Genomic DNA, 23,192 nt, shown 5'->3' with positions numbered 1-23,192 from the left:
AACACGTAAAATTACGATGCAAGTTTTTGATATCTTAACATGATGCAAACATGGCATAATGCAAATATGGCAATCATAGTTATCATCAATTCATATATTTTCGATGATGCAAGCATGGCATAATCATAGCATCAATACTCATAGCATCAATTTATTTATCTCTCCCCCTTTGTTATCAACAAAAAGGAGAACGATATAAGCAAATTTTAAGCATAAGTGCGGTAATTATTCATGCCATAACTAGATTCATGTCATTTTCCAACAGTGAGTGATAGGATACCAATTATGCAAACATCTCAAGGAAAACATGACATGGAGATAACTTTGTATACTTCTTCCTTTTTATTTGTTATTATCTTTTTGCATGAAGGAGGAAGACTATTTGTGATACCAGCTATTTGTGAGTTTACTTTGAATGAAGTTAAAATCGATGAGAGATTAAATCATACTTCATTTTTACAAGGATCCAGATATGTATGTGAAACAAATCCTTGCAAGTAAAAACACTAACATCCATATTTCAAAAAGGAATTTACAAGCAGGAATCATTTTATCAAATCCATTTATCAAAAAAATATTTTTCATATGATAAGTGTACGAGAGATGTATTTGCTAGTTGATTCCATATGTTAAAAATCAATGATGAGAATCAAACTTGATATGACATATGCTTATTAAGTTCGAAAGAGGATAATGTATCGAGAAAATTCGATTGTTAGGATAATTTTCAACATGTAATTAAGGCATGTAATTGTGTAAAATCATCATGGCAATTAAGTGATTTGATCATTAAATAAAAATCCAAAAAATAATCTTAACAAATTCATGCATTCGGACATATTAACATTCTTAATTCTCTTCTAATGAAATCAAATTGTTCTTCACTTAGAGGTTTTGTAAAAATATCAGCTAGTTGATGTTTAGTATTATGGCAATATAATGACACATTAACATCATGGCAATACATCAACATCATGGTAATATCATGACACATTAACATCATGGTAATGACACATCAATTTCATGGCTATATTACTTTCTCAAATCATATTTATCATGGAAACCAAGACACAAGGTTTTCAAAGTAGGCATTATAGAAACATTTAATTTCAACGTGAAATCTGACAATGAGTAATGAGATTAAGCAACATGACCCTGCATATTCTCACCAATTAATACATCAAGTAACCATATCAAAGATTAGTAGTCATCAAGGCATTGTGATCAAGGTGAGTAACATAAAGAGTTTACAACAACGTAATTGTTAAAACAAGAGGTGATTGTGTCCACATATACAAGATTATTCAGGAGGTGAAAAATTAAAATGTCTAAATAAAGAGTCAAATTGTCGATGAATTTGCTACAGCTCAGATAGGATTTAATCTTGTCGATGTTCAAGCCGATCTTGTCTTTGTTCAAATCGGTCCATCCAAACCCCAATGTCTTCGATAGATGATGCAGGAGCTTGTTCAAATGGATGTGTTTCCTCAAAGGGACAGATCGGAGGAGATTGAGTACCCCCAAAGACTGGTGTTTCGGATTCTAGTTCAGGTTGAGGGGGATCGGTTCTTCTAGGCATTCTAATCCAATTACTGTTTCTATAAAAACATCTCAATCGGTGAAGTAGATTTTTATTTATTATGCTAAACCTATCTATTTTCATCACTTCTTCGTCGGGTGGTATTGGAATATCGTAGGCTTTAAGTATTCTAGTGATTATACCACCATATGGAAGCATCATGTCTTTCTTAGATAGTTCTATCATGTTTTGTTGGATAAGGTAACCAAAACAGATGTTATGTCCTTTCATGATCCAATACATGGTTCCTAATTCCATTTGACTTGCTTCATCATGATGGTATTGTATAGGGAGAATGATGCTAGTTATGATATGATGAAGTACCTTAATGTTTAGTGGTAGTAGATGTTCACAGCTTTTAGGAACTATCACTGAGTTGGGATTACCGAAAATTGTTCGCTTCAACAAATGTTGTCCCAACTGTTTCATTATCCCACGATCCTCTAAAATAAAGACCTCTATTTTTTACGGGAATTCCTATCATGTCGCAAATGAATCTATCCGTAATGGAGATGTGTTGTCCTAAGAGATAGGTAGACACTCTTTCTTCTTCATTTACTTGTAGATTGTTGTAAAACAATCTAACAAGTCTTGGATAGATGGGTTCACTAATTTGTAAAATTGGGAGTAGATCTAAGTTTGCAAACCATTAGATTGTTTCTAAGTCTCTTAGTTCATCTAGATCTACATGTTTTCCCTTATTGACACTTCTAAATTCGAAGGAAGAAAATTTTTCAGCATGATATTTTGAATCGAAAAGGGTAAGATCAAAGTATTCTTCTAATCTCCTCTTCCCTTTGTCCCTAGAGGATCTTCTAGAGCCCATAACTACTGCTATTTAAGAAGATAGTAATGAGCAAGAGTAAATGACTCAAAAACAGAATTTAAAGGCTTCTTAAAGAATACCTTAAGTGAGATCCTTAAGAGAAGGAGAGATTGCTGATCTTTTGCTTCGAAATAAGGAGTATTTGGGATGCTAAGATGGGAGAAATGGAGGTGGAGAAGCTTTGGTGGTGTAAAGAGGGGAAGGGAGTGAGTTGGGGTAGGTTTCACTGCCGGCCCTAGCTCGGTTTAAAAGGGGGAAAGATTACGGGCGGTTGCACCGCTGGCTGGGGCGGTGCAACCGCTTGCAACCCGTGACAGCCGGCAGTGCTACCGCCAGTTGGGCGGTGCCACCGCCTACAAGCGGTGAGCACTTGTTTGGGGGCTGTATCGGCTGATTTGGATGTTTTCAACTTGAGGAGAGTTTTTATTTGTGGAGCAATCAACTTTACTTTCGTAATTACGTAAGAGTTCCCATTTCAAGATGAGAAATTTTGTACGTTCAAGATAGATCTTGTGACGCGCATATTCTACTTTAAATGTCGTACACAATTTTAGATATGTTCATGACTTATTATCCAAGTTGGTAAGCTTCGCAAGTTTATGACAAACTTTGTTTGCAAGACGTAAGTTCATGATATAGTTGGATCCGAAGTAAAGAAGAAATCAATTCGATGAGTTCAGAAATCCGGAGGGTATGTGAAGGGAGAATTATAAGTTTTAAAATATGAGGGATTAAACAGGATTGTATTAGTATCACTCTGCAATATTAATTTTCTAATCCTCTTTTTACTATTTAGGCTAGAGAGCATTACGTGTTCTTTTGGATCTCGAGTCATGAATATCGAGTACCTAAAAAGCAAGATATTATCTCTTGCTCCTAGCTTTTGATGGTGTATGTTTCTACGAGAAAGGGTGATTTTTAGGTACCCATTTACTTTTTGGGTGCCTCAAAAACTGATCTAAATTGTTTATCATGTTGGATAGAGTTTATCATGATTCCTTTAGGAACCCAAATCAGTTTGTTCGGACTAATTTTCTTGAATGGACAATGATACGTTTTATGTCCATGTTTGCAACAAAAGTTGCATTTGTTTTGGTGCCGAACATGTAAGATAGGGCTTTTTATGAAGGTGGTTGGATTTTGGTGAAGACTTCTCACAAATCCGATTCCACTTCTTTTGGGAACGTGACCCTTATTTGTAAGGATCATGTTCAAAGACTTGCTACCAACCTCGAATTTCTTCAAGGCATCCTTAAGTAACAAGTTCTCCTTTTGGAGAGTTTATAAATCATGACATTTTTCATATTGAGCTAAACTATCATGATATTCAGTTTTTAATTTATCAAAATTGCTAACAAGACTATCATGCTTATTTTTCAGCAATTTATATTTTCTACTAATTGTTTTACATTCATCAAATAAGTCATGAAAGACATTTAATAATTCATCAAATGATAAATCTGCATCAATTAAATTTGTTACATCCTCTCCGATGGCCATTAAGTCGTAATGAGCAACTTGCTTGGTGTTGAGCTCCTCTTCTTCGGATGCGCTTGAGTCATCCCATGTCGCTTTGAGCGCCTTCTTTTTTGATGTTCTCTTCTTGGCTTAGGGACAATCACTTTTGTAGTGTCCCGGCTTTTTGCACTCGTAGCAAATAACTTGGTCCTTTTTGGGTTCAAGTTTATTTTTTGTGTCATTTTTAAACTTGTTTCTCTTAATTAATTTTTTGAATTTCCTTGTTAGAAGTGCCAAGTCATCGTCACAGTCCTCATCACTTGAGTTTTCTCTCAAGTGGTCATCTAAAGTTCTAAGTGCCATATCCTTCCTGTTCTTTGGAAGGATGTCTTCTTGCTCTTCATGAGCCTTGCAAGTCATTTCATAGGTCATTAATGACCCGATTAGTTCTTCATGAGGGAAGTTGTTTAAATCTTTAGCCTCTTGAATAGCAGTGACTTTAGAGTCCCAACTCTTAGGAAGGGATCTTATAATCTTATTTACGAGCTCAAAATCCGAAAAACTTTTGCCGAGTCCTTTTAGACCATTGACGACATCCGTGAAACGGGTGTACATGTCGCTAATAGTCTCGCTCGGTTTCATTCGGAAAAGTTCAAAAGAATGTATCAAAAGATTGATTTTTGACTCTTTTACTCTACTTGTGCCTTCGTGAGTCACTTCGAGTGTATGCCAAATATTAAACGCGGTTTCACAAACCGAAACACGATTGAACTCATTTTTATCAAGCGCACAAAATAAGGCATTCGTAGCCTTTGCATTAAGAGCGAAAGTCTTCTTCTCCAATTCATTCCAATCGATTATTGGAAGAGAAGACTTTGAAAATCCATTTTTGACAAGATTCCAAAGTTCAAAATCCATTGAAATAAGGATGATTCTCATTCGGGTCTTCTAATAGGTGTAGTCCGTCCCATTGAACATGGGTGGACATGTAAAAGAGTGGCCCTCTTGGTTTCCGGCGTATGCCATCTCTCTTGGGTTTTAATCCGTTTGAGAGTTAACCCTGCTCTGATACCAATTGTTAGGATCAAGAGCACTAAGGGGGTGGGGGGTGAATTAGTGTAGCGGAAAACTTTCGACGATTAAAACTGTATTCATACGTTGAAATCCAATTCCGACGTAAAAGTTGTTTCGTGCAGATAATAACTTTGAAAGCTTACGGAAACGTATTTGAAGTAAAGTAAGGAAGGCAGTTTGTAGTTAAGATATAAATCAGAATGTAAGCGCAAACTGAAATATGATGTTCGTACGATAAAACCGATTTTCGTCTTAAAGCCAATTTGGAAAATACTTAACTAAGAAACACGTTCATAAATGAGCAGAAGGCAGTAAGCTACTGAGGAGGTTTGCAGTAAAGATAAGATGCTCAAAGTAAATGCAAACCGAGATTTAGAGTGGTTCGGTCAGTCTTGACCTACATCCACTTTTGGTTTCCTCCACCAACGAGGTCACCGACGTTCACTAGAGGCCTTCCTTCAATAGGCGAAGGCCAACCACCATTTTACTGTTTCACTCTTTTTGACGGGCTTAGGAGACGACCCTTACAAACTTTTCTCTCCTCTCTTGAAAGATCAAAACTTGGAAGAAAAGAGGGAGGAGAACTTCTAGACTTTACAACACTTTTGAGCTCTAAATCACAGAGTAAGATCAAGCTTTTGGTGTCCTTTCATGCAGGAAAGGGTGGGGTATATATAGGCCGCAAACTAGTTTGAATTTGGAGCTCAAAAATGTCTTTTCCCGGATTTCCGGTGTCCTGGCGGTACTACCTCCTGATTGGGGCGGTACAACCGCCTGGCAGCTCGGAGACTAAGCCTCTGGGTGGTGCCACCGCCTGACAGGGGCAGTTGCACCGCCTGGCAGAGCTCGGAGACCAATCTCAGGCGGCTCCACCGCCTGTCAGGGGCGGTTGCACCGCCCAGTCTCGCTCGGAGACTGAGCCCAGGCGGTGCCACCACCTGACTGGGGCGGTTTGTTAGAACACTTGCAGATTCTAAACTTGGGGTTGATCTCTTTAGGGAATCAGCCTCCTTGGAACTCTATAGGGGTTCCTCCCTCCAAGTTGCTGCTCAAAGGCTGCAAAAAAGATTCATCTATTGCTTATCAAAAGAGAAGGAATACATGGCTATTTATAGGGCTTCTAAACCCTAACTCCTAATAGGACTCCTACTTAAGATTCTTACTTCTAACCAACTCATAGTAGGACTCCTAGTCAAGACTCCTATTCCCTTACAACTCCTAATTCTTCTCTAAGAAAACACCTCATACATGAATGCCCCTCTCAATTAGGACTCTCCTAACTCGAGTCCTAACAGAATGTCCCTCTCAATTAGGACTCTCCTAGCTAGAGTCCTAACAGTTTTACATGAATGTCCCTCTCAATTAGGACTCTCCAAGCTAGAGTCCTAACAAACCCGCCCTCTTCAAATCAGCCTTGTCCTCGAGGCTGATGATTCGTGAATTCTGGGAATTTGATCTTCAAGTCATCATAGTTCTCCCAAGTGGCATCTTCTATTGGTAGGTTCGCCCACTGTATTAGCACTTCATTAGTCGGTCATCATCGTTGAGTCACGATCCGTCGATCAATAATGGCACTTGGCTGGGTCTGGAGTTCTCTTTGGGTAGTCATATTTGGTGGGTGGCTTTGGGCTGTCTCCAAGCACCTATTTAAAACTTTCGTCTGGCCGTCGGTTTGTGGGTGATATGTCATACTCCTTTTCAATTTAGTACCCTGCATATGGAATAACTTTGTCCAAAATCTGCTCGTGAAGATGCAAGTAGAATTTATCGTAAGCACAATGCGTCCCTTATAGTATAATTCTTTTGAGTCCCAATTGTAATGAGCCATGGGGCTTGGTTCTTCCTCCAATTTTTTTGTAATCTTACTAGTCTCTGAATCTTCCTGCCATTCCATCTTAATATCCTCAAGGAAGTCGCTGGTCGGAAGTGAAATGGCCAAAACTTCAGCTTGCTCGGGTAGCTGCGAAAGCGCATCTGCAAGAACATTCTCTTTCCCCTTTTTGTAAGTTATTTCATAATCAAATCTAAGAAGTTTTGTTACCCAGTTTTGCTGCTCAGGGGATGATATCTTTCGCTCCAAAAAGTACTTGAGGCTTTTATGGTCGGTTTTAATTTGAAATCGTCGACCAATCAAGTAGGGTCTCCACCTCGTTGCTGCGCGCACAATGGCGAGCATCTCCTTATCATATGTTGACTTATTTTGATGGGAGGGAGATAATGCCTTGCTAGTGTATGCGAGTGGTCGACCATCTTGCATGAGAATTGCTCCAATTCCGACTCCAGATGCGTCGGCCTCAATAATGAAGGGTCGGTTGAAATCTGGTAGTGTTAGCACCGGCGTCGTCGTCATGGCTGCCTTAAGTTTGTCGAAGGCAACGGAGGCTCTGTCCGATCATTGGAAGACATCTTTTTTCAGAAAGGAAGTAAGTGGTGCACTGATCTCTCCATAGTTTTTCACGAACTTACAGTAGTAGCCTGTTAAACCCAGAAAGCCATGTAGCAATTTTATGTTCCTCGGGGTCAGCCAATTTTGCATTGCTCCAATTTTTAAGGGGTCTACTGCCACACCTTCCCCTGATATGATATGCCCAAGATATTCCACCTTCTTTTGAAGAAAGCAAAAATTCATAGTGGTTATTGTGTGTTCAAAAGGTGGTTTTCGGTATGTCTTCTTCGCATACTCGTATTTGATGATACCCGGATCGAAGGTCCAGCTTTGTGAAGATTTGTGCTCCCTTTCATCTTGCAACTCATCTACTACTGGAATAGGGTATTTATCTTTGATGGTTATGCCATTGAGAGTTCGGTAATCAACACATAATCGCCATATTCCATCCTTCTTTCGTATGAGGAGCACCGGTGAAGAGTAGGGGCTACAACATGGCCGAATAACTCCTGTTTTGAGCATCTCTTTTACAATCCTTTCTATTTCATCCTTCTGGAGATGTGTATACTGATATGGCTGAGCATTTGCTTGAGATTGGCCTGGAAGAATCGTTATACAATGATCATGCCGACGGGTAAGAGGTAGGTTGCATAGTTCGTCAAATATATCTGAAAATTCAGCAAGCAAAGGAAGTAGATTTGGATCTTCCAATTTTGTTGGCTCTCCCTTAGTTTGCTGCTCAAGTTGTACTAAAAAGCCACTGCATGCTTTATGCAAAACCTTCTTCATTTGTTGTGTGCAAATTATCGTTACGTCGCCCCCACGTTTCCCGTGCAATATCACCTGTTTCTCCTTACTGTAAACTTTCATAATTAGTTTCATAAAATTCTAAGAAAAATCACCTAATGTTGTCAACCATTTAATTTTGAGTATGGCCTCATGATCATCAAGAGGGAGAAGGAAGAAATCTGTAATTATCTCTTGGTCCTGCAGCAATAGTTTCTCCTGCGGGCGCCTACGATCACACTTCAAAATCCGTCTGTCGGTGACCTTAACATCAAACCTGCAACGATTCTCGATAGGTAATGGCATTCGGATAGCAACCTTACTGTTTAGGATATTATTAGTGCTGCTCGTGTCGATAAAAACAGTGATCAGTTGTTGTTTGAGAAGGCCTCTAACTTTCATCATTTGCGGGTTTGAGTAGCCGGCTAGTGCATGTACCGTAACTTCGGTCGATTGTGGCTCTTCTTCCGCATCTTCTTCTTTATGTTCAATGCTCTCTTCTGGATATTCAATGACCTCTTCTTCTACTAGTTCAATGATAAAAAGTCTCCCTTTACTATAGCGATGCTCATGGCTCCACGGCTCGTCGCAATGCCAACATAACCCCTTCGCAGATCGCTCTTGAAGCTCTTCTCTTATCAACCTTTTTGGTGCAGGGATTCGGTCAACAGTAGGGGGGGCTAAGGGCTTCAGTATTGCTGGTTGAGGAGCGACCCTAGTCCTTCGAGCTTCATGGTTCAGTTGCTCCTCTTGATGTCGTGCGAAAGAGATGGCTGCCATAAGTGTATACGGTTGTCGCGCTTTAACTTCTCCTCGGATCTCCGGCTTCAAGCCCTCAATGAAGGTCCTCAATAGCTGTTTTTGAGACCAATCACGAGTTTGATTAGATAACCTTTCAAACCTGGTTTGGTACTCCTGAATGGTGGAGGTTTGTCGGATCTTTGCTAGTTGTTCGTCAATATTCTCGTAATCGGTTGGTCTGAAGCGAATCAGCAGTCCTTCTTTGAATTGTCGCCATGAAAGGACTCCATAAGTATGTTCAAACCAGTTAAACCACTGTATAGCATCCCCTTCAAGATGTATAGCTGCAATTTTCACCATAGATACATCCGCGGTTTTGTGGTACCGAAAATATCGCTCCGCGCGCGAGATCCAACCAATCGGGTCTCCTTCTTCCCATCTAGGGAAGTTCACTCTCATGCATGGATAGTTGGGGTCAGTCATATAGCCTCCCCTCCCTTGGAAGTCATCTATTCGGGCTTGGTGTGATTGGGCAAAGCTCTCTCCTTGATTTGATTTCTTCGGGCTTAGTGGTCGGCCCAATCTGAGTTCGGTAAAGAGCATCCGAATCTTACCTCCATTCGCACCTCCAAGGCTTCGAATTTAGCATTGATTGCCTCCTTAGATGCCATAGTATATGCCCCCAAATCTCTCTTTTGTTGTTGGGTTAAAGGCATGTATAGTTTGAGAGAAGTGATGGTTGAAAGGGTTGGTGGATTGGTGGATGTAGGCTACGGTTTAGGCTTGTTTTGTGGCTGTTTTGGGTACAGTTTGAGGGTGTGGTTTGGCAGAGTTTTAGGGTTGTGGATAAAAGTTTTGGATCTGTGGTAGATGGTAGTAAAGGTTTGAGAGAAATCCGTAGAAGTTGCAGTAAGTATGTGCTGTCTTGTAAGAGTAGAATTGTCGTCGAAGAAACAACGGTTTCTCGACGTAATTTCCACCAAAAACTTAAGAGAATTGAGGAGGGAATTGATAGCAAAATCACAGTTTATATGACAGCAAGGATGACTAATTTAATCAAGAAAATTTCGGTAGTATAATAGCAAGGAAATTGGTGCAAGTTGCGATAGCAGCATTCTCGTCGAAAAATTTCAGCAGTTTACGATGAAAATTTATAGCAACACAAAAATCGGTTTTAGAGATGAATTCCTCAATAGATTAATCTTAGATGGAAGCCAAGATGATCTATAAAGTGTATAAGAAATTTCATTAAAAAAAGATTGCAAATAGATGGGTTAAGGCAACAATATGCGGTTGAAATTTTCTGCAGCACAGATTTTTAAGTATGGCAGATTGGACGTAAAAGATCAGAAGTTTATATTGAGAATTTTTTGATGAAACCAAAGGGAAATCCACTATTAGGAAGTGTCAAAGCTATCATAAAAATTTTGTAGAGATTTAGATAGAAACAACGTAGTATCAAGATCAAACAATCAGTGCTATGCGGCTGAAATTTTATGGTGCAGATTTTCAAGTATAGTAGATTAGATGTAAAATATCAATGGTTTATATTGAGAAATTTTTGACGAAACCAAAGGGAAATCTGCTGTTAGGAAGTGTCAAAGATGTCATAAAATTTCGTGGAGATTTGGATAGAAAAAACATAGTAGCAAGATCAAACAGACAGTGATATACGGTTGGAATTCTGCAATGTATCTTTCGTCGTAGAGATGAAAACTTTATGACGAAAAGTTTATGCAGCAATATAGGAATAATTTTTTTGGGATTTTCAAATAAGGATAACTAAATTGCAGCAGCAGTAAGGTAGAAAACCAGAACCTGTTGCAATTCATGGGGAGATCAAGGGATGATCCGTGGTGGTGGAGATGATGGCGGAATTCGGCGATGATCTTTTAAGCAATTGTGGGAATTGCTTTGGATGGTTGTGGAGGGTTGATGGATGGCTGTGGAAGGGCAGCGAGACGCCAAGAACGCTGCTCTGATACTAGGTGTTAGAACCCTTGCAGATTCTAAACTTGGGGTTGATCTCTTTAGGGAATCGGCCTCCTTGGAACTCTATAGGGGTTCCTCCCTCCAAGTTGTTGCTCAAAGGCTGCAAAAAAGATTCATCTATTGCTTATCAAAAAAGAAGGAATACATGGCTATTTATAGGGCTTCTAAACCCTAACACTTAATAGGACTCCTACTTAAGACTCTTACTTCTAACCAACTCCTAGTAGGACTCCTAGTCAAGACTCCTATTCCCTTACAACTCCTAATTCTTCTCTAAGAAAACACCTCATACATGAATGCCCCTCTCAATTAGGACTCTCCTAACTAGAGTCCTAACAGAATGTCCCTCTCAATTAGGACTCTCCTAGCTAGAGTCCTAACAGTTTTACATGAATGTCCCTCTCAATTAGGACTCTCCAAGCTAGAGTCCTAACACGGTTGCACCGCCCAGTCTCGCTCGGAGACTGCCTCCTGGGCGGTGCCACCGCCTGACAGAAATTCTGGTCCGAATGGGTTGATCCATTCGGCCCAATTTGGGTCTGTCAAGGGCCCAATTGCCCCCAGATTAAGTTAATGGGATCACCTCCCATTCCTAACTTAATCTACATGCTAACTACGACATTTCTTAAGACATTTACTACAACTTGCTCTGGTGCGTCAATCGCTTCTTCCGACGAGCTTCCGCCGAACATCCGACGAACCTTCGGCGATGCTCCGGCGGACTTCCAGCAAACTCCTGGACTTGTTATGATCCACTTGGCGAGTTCCAACGAGCTTCTTTGGCAAGCTCTTGGACTTCTCGGATTTGTTCCCGCAGAACCTCCGACGATCGTTCGGACTTTCGTCGAACTCTCGAACTCCCAACGTGATCATAGTCTTGACTCCGGCGCAACTCCTGCTGCATATCTTTCTTCCATCGTAGTTAATCCTGCACACTTATCTCAACATATGGATTAGATAACAAATGACAATTGACTTCATCATCAAAATCCGAGATTCAACATTAATGACTATAGACTAGACAGTTGACTTTGAGTGCTCATGATTCAAGTTGGTTTGAAGATTGTCAATATAATCTTAATATTTGTTTCATGCTTGTTTACAGCCTCTATGTGCAGGCTGCAACCATGAACTCACAGCATGTTGTATGATTGGTGTTATGACCTTTTATTAGTTCTTTTTTGTTAGTGAGAGTGTGAGCCATCATTTTGATTCCTTCATTATCTGGTTCTGGACTTCTGGTGATCTCCATGTTTGCTCATGAAGATCAATAGGAAAGAAAATATGCATGGAGTGTAATAGTGTATGCATTTCAGGAAGAGATGTTCCTTGCTGTCTTATGATGATTCTAAATTCTAAATTTTGTTGTTTTCATAAATCTATTTCTAATAAATGTTCCATTTTCTTTTCAGTAGGATTGTTGGAGGTCCTAACAATGGATTACATCCTGGTACTGTAAAAAATGAGCTTATACTTCTTGCCTTACCGGCTATTATTGGGCAGGCTATTGATCCATTGGCACAATTGATGGAGACAGCATATATTGGCAGATTAGGTACTATTTATATTTTCTGATACATTTCATCTTTGTTTTCGAGCATGATTTGCTGCAAGTTTTTTTTTTTTTTTTTTTTTTCTATAGTTTGGTCTCTTCCACTTTCGTTTTTTTTTGTTTTTTTTGCCTACATACTTCCATCTTGGATTTTCTTGGATGAATAAGTTTTTATTTAGTAATTTATATCTATGCTTATGATAGTGATTGACTTATGATTGTCCAACATTTTGTTGTGATTAGGTTTGCTTTTTTATGTTGAAACTGACAAGAGTAGCTGGACTAGTGAATACATATATGTATATGATACAATGGTACTTTCTCTTCCTTGAAGAAATTTTTGAACAAGTTGGTATTTGAGGTCTTGAATCTCGATAGACAGGGGCATGGAGATCCTGATATATGTTAAAATAAGATACTTGAGGTTTCAAATGTCAAAAATTGGTGTGGATCAACATGGGGTCCATGTCACCATCGGATCTATGTCAAAACCCCACAACATTACTGCAACCTTGGCATGCTACAGGTTCCTACAGGGTTTTCTTTTGATAGCTTGTGGGTGTCATGTGATGGATGAGCATGGTATGTGTTGGTTGGTTAGCACAGGTTCATACGCCAACTGCAAGGGCTTTATGCCATACCAGTCCAAATGTTGGCACAGCCTTAGTACGATGCTTATTAGTTATTACTATGATGATATCAAGCTAGTATGGTACAATACGACAAGCATGGGTCAAGAGCTCATTTCTTTATTATGCTAGCCAGTATAATATGGCATGTTTTCTGGTTCAAAGAAATTCTCATCTATTCAACTTGGTACAATATGACTGGTATTTGACATGGGCCAAAACTCAAATCTATGCTTGCTATACAAAATGCATGTATTGCTAGCTTGTTTAATTTTTTTTTTCATTTTTTAAATAATTAGATACTAATGAAGCACTAATTATTTTTTATTAAAGAAATTTAGCCTGTTTAGTCCACCAATCCTTTGCTGCTGTTGTCTTTAGCTAGTACAATCCAGAGGTTTCCACAGAGGATGGGTCTCGGTATCAAGGTAACAAGGTTTGAGACGCGGAAATAATATATCTATTTGAGGGGTATGGTTTCATATGTTGATCCTCCAGGACCCCACATCAGAGAGAGCCTTGTGACTGACCCATCCTTTAATCCAAGGGTTTCAAAAGGGAAGAAGGTTTCTGACACAATCAATGTGGGGCATTTGACTGTATAAAATTGAGTAATCATCAGATAGTTTGATGTTACAGTATAAATATTACATAATATAATAAGGAACAGAAGCAAATGATTTAAGATGAGAAGAAATATAGGATAGTAGAGAAATAAGGCTTAAAATCTAAGTTGCTAATTGTTCTAAAAAACTTCAATTATTTTTAGTTTACCTAAAACTTATAATGAAAGTATAAACATACTTTTTATGTTCATTTCATGGTTCTTTTTCTACTAACAGATAAACATTCAATATTATTAGCTGAATATCATATAATTTTAGATCTTTTACAAATTTAGACGAATTTGTGAATCTGGATTTCTTTTTCTGTTATCCACTGTATAGACATAAGCAACTTACAAGTTACAAGCTTATTATCATGATGATCACTGTTTATGATTTATGTTTAAAATTTAGAGAGTTGAAGCCTACTAAGTTATTCTCTTCTTGGTATACTTTTTTGAGCTCCGAGATCTTTACATAATGTCAATGATAAGTTAATGGAGCGAATATAACCTCCAAGGAGAGCAAAAGCATAATCTTGGTGAAATCTGCAACTTATAAATGCTTGGCGAGTATACAAACTTCTACTAGCTGTCTCTTGCTAATTTTAATAGCTCAGGATGTCTATGTGGGATGTTGATCAGGTAGACTACTAGATTATCGTGCTGATGGCAACTTGCAATACTTTGCTTACAAGAGAGTTTATTTTCTTACAATTGTTTTCTTGTCAACAGTATAAAGCTTCATGCTGATATGATGATATCCCAACTATTTCAGATCAAATTCTTAGTTTATAATGCATGATTAGCTATCCGACCATTCTCCAGTTGTTGGAATGTCACAGTAACTTTCTGATTCATTCTGGCTTGAGTTAAATATTGAAGGTCCTGTGGAGTTGGCTTCAGCTGGGGTGTCGGTTTCAATTTTCAACATCATCTCAAAACTCTTCAATGTTCCACTTTTGAGCATTACAACTTCATTTGTGGCAGAAGACATCTCAAAAACTGCTAGTGAGCAATATATATCAGGTATTATATGGCAGAATGGCACTTTTGCTGTTGAAATTTGAGGTGATTGCTTCCTAGCTGACTTCTATATGGTGGATTTACAGGTAATGACCTACAAGAAGGGATTTTTATGGTTAAAAAGGTTTCTGATGAGAAGGTGGGGAGATTGAAACTGCCATCTGTCTCGAGTGCCATACTTCTTGCTGCAGTAATTGGTACAATTGAAGCTTTTGCTTTATTCTTTGGGGCTGGATTATTTCTCAATGTGATGGGTGTGTCAGTTGTAAGTTTGTGGATCATTGATTGAAATGCCTCTCTTGTTTTTGTTTTCAGTTATCATTTGATCATAGCCATCATTACACAAGTACATGATTTTTTGAGTCTTCAGGAATTGAGATAAAGTTAATTCCTTTGTTCGGGAAACTACTTATATTTGTTGTGGATATTGGTTTAATGTTTCACGTGCATTATTATCTAACAAATGAACATTTCATGAAGCTCATTCTCTGAACAGGTTTCACCTATGCATAAACCATCTCAGCTGTTTCTATGTTTAAGAGCCTTGGGGGCTCCTGCAGTTGTAATTTCTCTGGCAGTTCAAGGTGTCTTTCGTGGTTTCAAGGATACAAAGACACCTCTGCTTTGTGTAGGCAAGTCTATGACCTAATTATTTATATGTGCTTCCTGATTAGAACACCATTTACAATTTGTAGAACTTGTTAATATCACTTGCTGAACTACAATTGTATTGTGACTTAAAAAACTGTATTAGATTTCAGCATGTAGCTGTTTGCGCTTTCTGATATAAGGGGAATGACATTCAAGTGCCTCACACGTGATTCCATAAGTGGATGCTTCACATAGAGTTCTCTGACTGCTGCCACTACCATGATCATCTTCACAATGTATTTAACAAAGTGATATTATCTACTGTTACTTAAAACTCTTAAACAACAACATAAGGTTAAGGCAACTGGTTGATTTATTTATAATATTATTAGGTGCAGTGATCATGATGGTTTTGGCAGATCCCTTGCCATGTCTTTTAGGTACCACTTTTGAAATTTTTCGTCATCAGTTATCAATATTAAGCATACCCAAGTGTTTAGTCCTTCCAGTCTTATATGAAATAAAGAAAAATGAAAACATCCTGGGCTTTTTTGACAGTTGACCTATTGTTAAAAGTTGAGGAAATATTGTTTTTACCATGCTGGCGAACTATCTTGTTTGAGGGAAGTGAGGTATCTTTTTTTTGGCCAGAATAGGAAAAGGAAAATGACTCAAAGATTATATAGCTATATATTAATCTGTAATCTAATTGTTTATGGAGTATAATCAAATTGTAATAATTTCCTTTTAGATTCAATGTGGTTGTTAATATGAATTTGGAAATTTAGAAATGTATGCACTAAAACATTAACAAAACTGCAGTCCTCATGTTTTAGATAATTTGATAATCTATGCATATTAAGAAGCTTATGAATGTTGCTTGTAGCATCAGAAAGTGCAAAAAATATATTTTTTTCTAGAAATCGAGCTCTATTTTGCTTACTTGTGACATAGACTATTTACATTATGGAATTATTGCCAAAAAGTATCTGAATTTTCGCAATATTTGAAACTTCTTTATTCTAGGGAAAACTGAGGAGTGACACAAGAACACTATTTACGATATATTTGTGATCTTTGGTTTTATTGTTTGTTTCGAGTTTTTAATGCAGAAATCGAGACAAATGATACCATTTAGTCTAGTTATCTCATCCGATGTTGGATTGCCTTATTGCTGAATTAGAGTTAAAATGATTACCATTATAAGTGTTGCATGTAATCTGGCAGTCTGTAAGTAATTGAAGTTTGATGTTACCCTCTCTGCCACCACCACCAAAAGAAAAAAGGATGGTTTCAGTTAAATTGCAACTAAACTTTTAGATATATTCATATTTTTTTGGTAGGACAAAGTTTTTGCAAGTCATTCTTTTGTTACATGTGCAGGGCTGGGCAATATTTCAGCTGTTCTTTTACTCCCGATACTTGTATATTCTTTCCACCTTGGCATTGTTGGAGCTGCTATTGCCACTATTGCATCCCAGTAAGTTCTAGATTTGTTCACACTCACTATTTGGGCCCATCAATAAGCCAAATGATAATAGATATTTCGGTGCATTAGTGCTCTGACCTATGATTTTATTATAGGGGCTGTCAGCAAGCCTAGGATTTGTTCACTCTCACTAGGGGCTGTGGCAATAGTGTTCACTCTCACTATTGCCACTATTGCATCCCAGTAAGTTCTTGATTTGTTCACTCTCACTATTTGGACCCATCAATAAGCCAAATGATAATAGAAATTTCGGTGCATTAGTGCTCTGACCAATGATTTTATTATAGGGGCTGTCAGCAAGCCTTGGATTGACCCCTGATTTTATTATAGCAATAGGGTCGTATTGACTATTGATCAATACTTCCTTTTCCTTGTATAACTTGCAATATAGACCGATTGTGCATATAATGATATTTTTTCTGGTCACTTCAGTGTAATTCAGGAAACTTCAGCAGCATCTTTCTGGTTGGTCTTGGGTTCTTGATTCACAATATGCTTTCAACTTATAATTTTGTCATCTTATTGCATTACAAGAACTCTCTTGTATCTTAGTTTTCTTTGACAATTTATCAAAATGATTGAGGTCAAACTTGGAGCAACGAAAAGTTTCCTCTTTTGTTACCTGGGTGTCTAGGCTTGGAGTTATGGATACAATTTCTCCACTTGCCGTAAGGTTGTTGATCTTTGCCTTCCTAGATTCTGAATTGGCAAGAGCCTATTTGACTGGGCCGCCTCCTAGGGATGTAATTAACTTCAGCTTCTTTTATATATGCGTAGTATGTTTAAAATGCATGTGTTATACAGCTGTTTGAAGTAGAGTCGTTAGTTTTGATGCTATCATTTAAACTCCGCTATAGTATTTCAGTAGTTTTGCGTTTTTTTTTGTTATTTATCTTGTATTGGTCTTGACCTTCTAAGATTTTCAGGTATATTACTACATTTTTACTGATCTGGTCTCTCAGTAAAAGAGCTGTCTTGTTACCTCCTAAGATTGAAGATCTGCAGTTTGGAGGATATATTAAATCTGGTGAGTAGCTTTTCAGGAATCAATACATTGTTTACATGATATCCATTGTAGCATACTAGCATGTTTCCAGAATGTATGCCTCGGTTACAATGAATTTTGTTGTCTAAAAAGGTGTGGACATCCTTTTGATGTGATGCAAATATAAGCTGGAGCATCTGGCCTTGCAGATCGCAGAGGCAATACCTGGTTACTTATGAAACAACTAATAACCTATGGCTCATGTTCCCAAACACTTGGTTGTGTTGCATGGATATTGATGCATGTCGACTAATAATTTCTTATGAAATTTTGTACACATAAGTTCCTCTAGAGGAGGTTTTAAAGAAGAGGCCAAAACGGCAAAACCTACAATAAAATGGATGTAAATACAATAAAGTATGTAGAGAAAGTTCAAGTTACAAAAATAAATTAATAATAGCAGGTAGGGAGTTGATGCCAGTCAGTAGGTGGGACCATGGTTCATTGTACTGAGACGGTATGCCCCACCGTACCATGTAGCGATATACTCGGTACAGTTCGGTACATACAGTATCGATAATCGGTCGATACACTAGTATAAACCGGTAGGTTGAGCCATGGGTGGGATTGTGGGAGAAGGCTTTATTTGTTTTTTTTATGACTTTATCCTGAGATACAAGAGTAAGGAATTACTTTGTTGGAATAGATGTCTGTTGGGGCACCATCTGTGGGGTAAATTGAAGTCGTAGGCTACCTCAATCTAGGCAAATGACTACTTGGATGCTCAAATAGTTTTTAAATTAATGTTTTCTGATATGATAGAGATCAATCTAAATTAAATACTAGGACTATTCATACTTAAAATCAAGGTTTGTAATTTCGTACCGTACCAGAGTTTCGAGTTCAACTCGGTATAGAACGGTACAAGTATACCGAGCAGTATGTTCTAGCGTACTGCTCGGTATATATATATATATAAAAGTAAAAAAACAAAAGCGACGTCACCTCGTGGTTTTGCTTGCGTGGGGAGAAGAAACCGAGGTTTCCTTCTCCCCATACAAAACAGGGTTACGAGGCAACGCCGCCTCATGTTTTTGTCCTCGTGGGAGAAGAAACCGAGGTCAGTTTCTTCTCCTCGTGCAAAACAGGGTGACGAGGCGACGTCGCCTCATGTTTTTGCCTGCATAAGGAGAAGAAACTAAGGTCTCTCCCCGCGCAAAATAGGGCGACGAGGCGACATCCCCTCATGTTTTTACCTGCATGGGAGAAGAAACCGAGGTTTCCTTCTCCCCGCGTAAAATAGGGCGACTAGGTGACGTTGCTTCGTGTTTATGCCCGTATTGTCACAGACTTAGCTGGAATTGCCTAAGTCGTAAGGAACCCTTGCGGCAAAGTCACGGCCTTAGCTGAAGTTGCTTAAATCGTGAAGCACCATTGCGCTAACTCCTCGGACTTAGTTGGGATTGCCTAAGTCATAAGGTGCCCTTGCGACATATGCATCCGCAAAGGGTCAGCCTAGTTACAATCTCGTATAGGTCCCGAAGGACCTGTAAAACAGAAAGTTGATTAGATTGAAAACGAGTGACGGACAAGTCCCGACGTCTCGCGAAGAGGGAAGCTTTACAAGCAATTTGGCGAGCACCTTGAGTGCAAGAGAGAAAAGAGAGGAAGGAGAAAACAAGGACTTTAGAAGGTAGAACGAACAGTTGTAAGTCCACAAACAACTGCTCACCGAGTGCCGGGCGTGAAGGCAAGTTCTCGTCAAGTTAATGTGCGAACTTGTGAAGATTATTCAACGTTCGACAATATACCGAAGCCCCATCCAGCCCTTTGCCACTTGGGGGGTTCCATTGTGCTGAGATGGTTGAGGTTTCGTGTGCAGCTACAGTTTGCAGAAAACAAGCCGTGGCACACGAAAACAGAGCCATTTTGGGGCAGTTCGGCCCGGCGCAGTGAGTGGTCGCACTACAACGCTACGAAGTATTGTTGCTTATATTTTTCAAGCAAAAACACATAAAACCAAGGCAAAACATACTGTCATGTCTCTGTACAAGCATGCAAAAGCGACGGACGGTTCGTTGAACGAAGTTATTGCGGGTGCGTGACGACTGTTTGTAACATTCTCCCCCACTTAAACTGTCGACTTCCTCGTTGACGCTTGTTGGTAGTTGTTGACGACTGCTTCTTCATGCCGTAGGGCATCTTAGGGTTCTCAACTGGCTTCAGTTCGGGGAAGCTTTCGCCACTTCACCAAGTACTCGATCTGCTTAGCTCCATTGGGTAGCTTTATCTTGCGATCCGCTAAAATGGTTTCAACTCGCTTCTCGTAGGAGGCTCTGGTAGGGGATAGTCGAGTTGGAACACTTCGGGAATCATCTTGCGGATCTGAATGGTAGGCTTTCAAGTTGCTAGCGTGAAAAACATTGTAGATTTTTGAGCCACGCTGGTGGTTGCAACTTATAGGAGACGTTGCCCACCCCACTGATAATTGGGAACGACCCTTCATACTTGCGCACCAATCCTTTATGTACTTTGTGCCTAAAGAATTGGAGTGATGTTGGTTGGAGCTTCACCAATACTAAATCGCCGACTTTGAACTCTTGTAGTCGCCTTCCCAAGTCTATCCATTTCATCATCTTTTTTGTTGCCTTCTCCGAGTAAGGTCGCTCAATATCTGTATTTTGGTGCCATTCTTTTGTAAAGTGATATGCTGACGGATTACTCCCAGTATACCCGATAGCCAACGTGTGAGGAGTCAACGACTGTTGTCCTGTAATGATCTCGAAGGGGCTCTTGTTAGATGTAGAGCTCCGCTGCAAGTTATAGGAGAATTGGGCTATGTCTAACAACTTCACCCAATCTCGTTGGTTGGTACTCACGTAGTGCCGAAGATATTGCTCAATGAGCGAGTTTATCCTTTCGATTTGGCCATCCGTCTGTGGGTGGAGGTTTGTGGAGAAGTATAACTTAGATCCCAACAATTTGAGTAGCTCGGTCCAGAATCGTCCTAGGAACCGAGTGTCTCTATCATTGATGATATTGTGTAGGACTCCCCAATAATTCACCATATTCTTTATCATCAGCTTGGCCGCCTCTTCTGCTAAACAGTGTAGAGGTGCAGCAATGAAAGTTGCATACTTTGAAAATCGATCGACCAACACAAGTATCGATCTAAGTCCCCCTACCGCTGGCAAGTTTAATATGAAGTCTAAGGAAATGCTCTCCCACGACCTTTTTGGTACGGACAACAGCTCCAAAAGTTCTACTAGCTTCCGTTGCTCCACCTTATCTTGTTGACAAGTAAGGCACGTTCGAACATATTCCTTCACATTAGTCCCCATCTTCGGCCAGTAGAAGGCACTCTCCACGAGAGCCAATGTTCGATGAATGCCCGGATGTCCTGCCCAAAGGGAATCGTGACACTCTCTCAGGAGTTCACGCCTCAAATTATCCACTCGAGGAACATAAACCCTATTCCCTTTGGTGTAGACGAGTCTCTCATGAATCCAAAATCATCGTGCCTTGCCTTCTTTGATTAGTTGCATCAGGGTTACTGCCTGGGGATCACTGTATAGTCTATCCCTGAGTCTTGAAAGGAAGTTGGAGTGCATCTGACTTGCTTGACCTTCGCCTTCCAGTTGCATGGCATTCACCCACTCCACTTTCCGGCTCAGCGCATCGACCACGACATTTGCTCTTTCGGGCTTGTACTCCATTGTCATTTCAAATTCGGCTAGGAAGTCCTGCCATCGTGCTTGCTTCGGGGAGAGTTTTTTTTTAGTTTGGAAGTAACTCAAAGTGATGTTGTCTGTTCTCAGCACAAATCGCAATCCGAGAAGATAGTGTCGCCAAACTCGTAGACAGTGAACCATCGCTATCATCTCCTTCTCGTGCACCAGATACTGCCGCTCGGTCTTGTTGAGCTTGCGGCTCTCGTAGGCCACCGGGTGACCCTCCTGCATGAGTACTGCAATAGCAAAATCCGAAGCATTTTTATGGGCTTTGAAGGGCTCCCCATAGTCTCGCAATTTAAGCACTGGTTCTTTCAACACAACAGCCTTTAGATCTTGGAATGTAGCTTCACATTTGTCAGACCATCTCCAAGGTTGCTCCTTCAGCAACTCCCCCAATGGAGTTGTGCGCTTCGAATACCCAACTATGAAGCGTTGGTAGTAGTTGATGAAACCAAGGAAAGATCTCAGCTTCGGCACATTCTTTTGGAGTTTGCCATTCCGCAACAACTTGCACCTTTGATTAGTCCATCCGAATGGAACCATCACCGATTCGATGCCCCAAGAGTAAGATCTTCGTTTGAGCAAAGTAGCACTTCTTCCTTTTCACGAACAAAGTGTTCTCCCTGAGAACCTTGAAAATTGTATGAAGGTGCTCGACATGCTCCTCGAGCGTTCGGCTGTAGACGACGATATCGTCCAAGTAGATGACGACAAACTTATCCAGATACTCCTTGAATAGTTGGTTCATAAGAGTGCAGAATGTGGTCGGAGCATTGGTTAAGCCAAAAGACATCACCGAGAACTCAAACGCTTCGTACCTAGTCATGCAAGTAGTTTTCGTTTCGTTGCCTTCAGCAATGCGCACTTGCGAGTACCCCGACCGAAGGTCGAGTTTGAAGAAGTACTTTGCTTTGCCCAGTTGGTCGAACAAGTCTGTGATGAGCGGGATGAGATACTTGTTCTTCACCAACACCTTGTTGAGGGCTCGATAGTTGACACATAGTCGGAGGCTCCCATCTTGTTTCTTTTAGAAGAGAACTGGAGCTCCAAATGGTGCTTTAGAACTGTGGATGAGATCACCGCTTACTAGTTCATCTAACTGCTTTTTGAACTCTGCCAATTCTGGGAGGGGGGACATGCGGTAGGGTGGTCTCGCTGGAGGCTTCACTCTTGGCTCCAGCTTGATATGATGATCCTATGTGGTGGCAGAGTTTTTGGTAACTTGGATGGCATAACATCTGTGAACTCCTTTAGAACGTTTGCCACCACAGTAGGTTCATGAATGACCTCCCCGTCGAGTGGTTCTATCTTCACAGTAGCCACGAATGTTAATTCGCCTGTTCGTACCCTTTTCTTTAGTTATAATGTCGATATTTGTTGGGGGTCTTTGGTTCCACTCCGAGAGATGGGAACCACATAGGGGTCATCGCCTCCCATCAGACATAAGGAGTTCAGGAACGACATTGGCATTAATTTCGCCGCGTGCATGAACTCCATTCCGAGAATCACTTGGAAGTCATCCAGTGGCTTTACTTCTCAATCGACAATAAAGTTGTGGGTAGCGCCCATGTCCTCCATTGCATGGGTTGTTTGGCCATTGAGCTTAATGCCTATATACATCAACTCATTACTCCTTGCTTTATGTGACTTTGTTTTCGTTTTCTCTCCCACTTGACCCCACAAAGCATTCAACAAACGCATTGCTCCCATCCGGGGTCTTGCGACTCCTCATCCGGGGTC

General features: G+C 39.9%; 1 protein-coding gene across 4 annotated transcripts in view; it reads left to right on the top strand.

The window, feature by feature from the left end:
* The window catches only part of LOC135581065 (protein DETOXIFICATION 45, chloroplastic-like), a 46,468-nt gene that overhangs the window by 6,012 nt on the left and 17,264 nt on the right, over positions 1-23,192 (top strand). For 3 of the 4 annotated variants that reach the window (XM_065161262.1, XM_065161263.1, XM_065161264.1), the window contains 6 exons: positions 12,255-12,397; positions 14,513-14,656; positions 14,740-14,918; positions 15,150-15,285; positions 16,628-16,724; positions 17,660-17,760. In XM_065161262.1, coding sequence (XP_065017334.1) covers positions 12,255-12,397; positions 14,513-14,656; positions 14,740-14,918; positions 15,150-15,285; positions 16,628-16,724; positions 17,660-17,760 — 800 coding nt within the window. The remainder of the gene's footprint in view (positions 1-12,254; positions 12,398-14,512; positions 14,657-14,739; positions 14,919-15,149; positions 15,286-16,627; positions 16,725-17,659; positions 17,761-23,192) is intronic. The other variant, XM_065161265.1, reaches the window with a different exon arrangement.

The sequence above is a fragment of the Musa acuminata genome, chromosome BXJ3-7 (genome assembly GCF_036884655.1).
Source record: "Musa acuminata AAA Group cultivar baxijiao chromosome BXJ3-7, Cavendish_Baxijiao_AAA, whole genome shotgun sequence".
Classification (NCBI taxonomy): Eukaryota; Viridiplantae; Streptophyta; class Magnoliopsida; order Zingiberales; family Musaceae; genus Musa; species Musa acuminata.
The sequence above is the reverse complement of the archived record's forward strand: the minus strand, read 5'-3'. Positions and strand labels throughout refer to the sequence as shown.